At 39.5% G+C, this 1,798-nt stretch overlaps 1 protein-coding gene across 1 annotated transcript; it reads left to right on the plus strand.

The window, feature by feature from the left end:
• On the plus strand, positions 1–1,566 carry LOC136251713 (arylsulfatase I-like). The gene has a single exon (XM_066044145.1). It carries the CDS (start codon positions 17–19, stop codon positions 1,505–1,507), a length of 1,491 nt encoding a protein of 496 aa, XP_065900217.1. The 5' UTR covers positions 1–16; the 3' UTR covers positions 1,508–1,566.
• Positions 1,567–1,798: the final 232 nt, after the last annotated feature.

Raw genomic sequence — 1,798 nt, forward strand, 5'->3', positions numbered from 1 at the left:
CCTCGGCTGTATCAGTATGGTTGGAAAGGTTACCACTTATCTTTTGCTTCTTGTCTTCGCATTGCAGCTAAATGATGCAGCAAAGCCAAATATATTGATGTTCGTCATCGATGATCTGGGATGGAACGATACCAGCTACAAAGGATCCGACATTAAAACACCTACAATTGACAAGTTCGCCAACGAAGGCATTCGACTGCAGCAATACTATGTTCAACGAGTATGTTCTCCGACGAGATCTGCTATAATGTCTGGTCGTTATCCTTATCACAATGGATTGGCGAGGTCAGTAATCAAAAATGGACAACCGTTCGGTTTACCCTTAAATCAAACAACAATTGCTAACGAGTTAAAGAATGGTGGCTATTCTACTCATTGCGTAGGCAAGTGGCACCTCGGTATGATGAAATGGGAATACACTCCAACATACAGGGGATTTGATACCTTCTATGGTTATTATGATGGAGCAGAGGATTATTTTACTCACTCTCGTGATGAAGGACATGGCTTTCGAGGGCTGGATTTCAGGAATAACACAACACCAGTTACTGACAAAAAGGGAACTTACAGCACTTTCCTTTTCACAGAAGCAGTTGAACAAATTATTGCCCAGCATAACAGTGACAAGGGGCCTTTTTTTATTTATACTGCTTACCAGTCTGTGCATGCTCCCTTAGAAGCACCCAAAAGTTACATTGATGATCCTGCATGTCGATCCATACCTTATGAAAAACGTCGTATATTTTGTGGGATGTTACGAGCAGCTGATGAAGGAATAGCCAACATTACTATGAGACTACAAGAAAGGAACTTGTTAAATGATACAATAATTATATTTACTGCAGACAATGGAGGACAAACAGCAGCAGGTAGTAGCAACTGGCCACTTAGAGGTAATAAAGCTACTGTATTTGAAGGAGGTGTTCGTGGTACAGGATTTGTATGGGGCTCCAAGTTACCAAAACTGAACTATGATAATCATCAATTAATTCATGTGAGTGACTGGCTACCAACAATAGTAGAAGGTATTGCAGGATTAGAGCTTGACAAGAACAAGTGGAAGTTGGATGGATACAATGCATGGCCAGCTATTACAATGAACACTCAGACACCTCGCAAAGAACTATTGGTAAACCTAGATCCCCCAAACATTGGTTTTATGGGTCAAGCCGCTATGAGAATTGGAGATTGGAAACTTATCACTGGACTACCCAATTGCAGTTTGGCACCAGCAAAGAAAGGTGATGGCTGCCCTGATGGATGGGTTCACTTAGATGGAACAATAGAGCTTCCACCACATACTCCATCCTTCACATGGTTGTTCAACATTACAGAAGATCCAAATGAGAGGAATAATGTTGCAGACCAACATCCTGACATAGTTAAACAGTTAAAGGAGAGGATAGAATATTACAACTCCACACACATTGTGCAGTTAGACCCTCCTCTTGATCCTAAATCAAAGCCATCAAATTTCAATGGTATATGGACCCCTTGGTTAGACTGATGTGTTATAAGCTTGTAAGACTTTTGTCTGATATCGATATTGCCTTGTGTTTTTGTTCATTGATAACTATGTATGTAAATATGTATATGTATCACTTTTGGGTGAGTCCTCGGATGCATATGAACAGTGTTGGGCAAGTTACTTTGTAAAAGTAACTAGTTACATATTACTTGCAACTGAAATATTTAGTTACAGTTACATATTAGCCTTAAAATAAAGTAACTATACCTGTTTAAAAGATCGATATACTATAATAGAGCATGCAGTCAGAGTCAGATCTAGATACTCTAA

Source organism: Dysidea avara, chromosome 3 (genome assembly GCF_963678975.1).
Source record: "Dysidea avara chromosome 3, odDysAvar1.4, whole genome shotgun sequence".
In the NCBI taxonomy this organism is placed as follows: domain Eukaryota; kingdom Metazoa; phylum Porifera; class Demospongiae; order Dictyoceratida; family Dysideidae; genus Dysidea; species Dysidea avara.

Bases quoted from the DNA above. Each gene is read 5' to 3' on its own strand.
- LOC136251713 (XM_066044145.1), top strand. From the start codon at position 17: ATGGTTGGAAAGGTTACCACTTATCTTTTGCTTCTTGTCTTCGCATTG.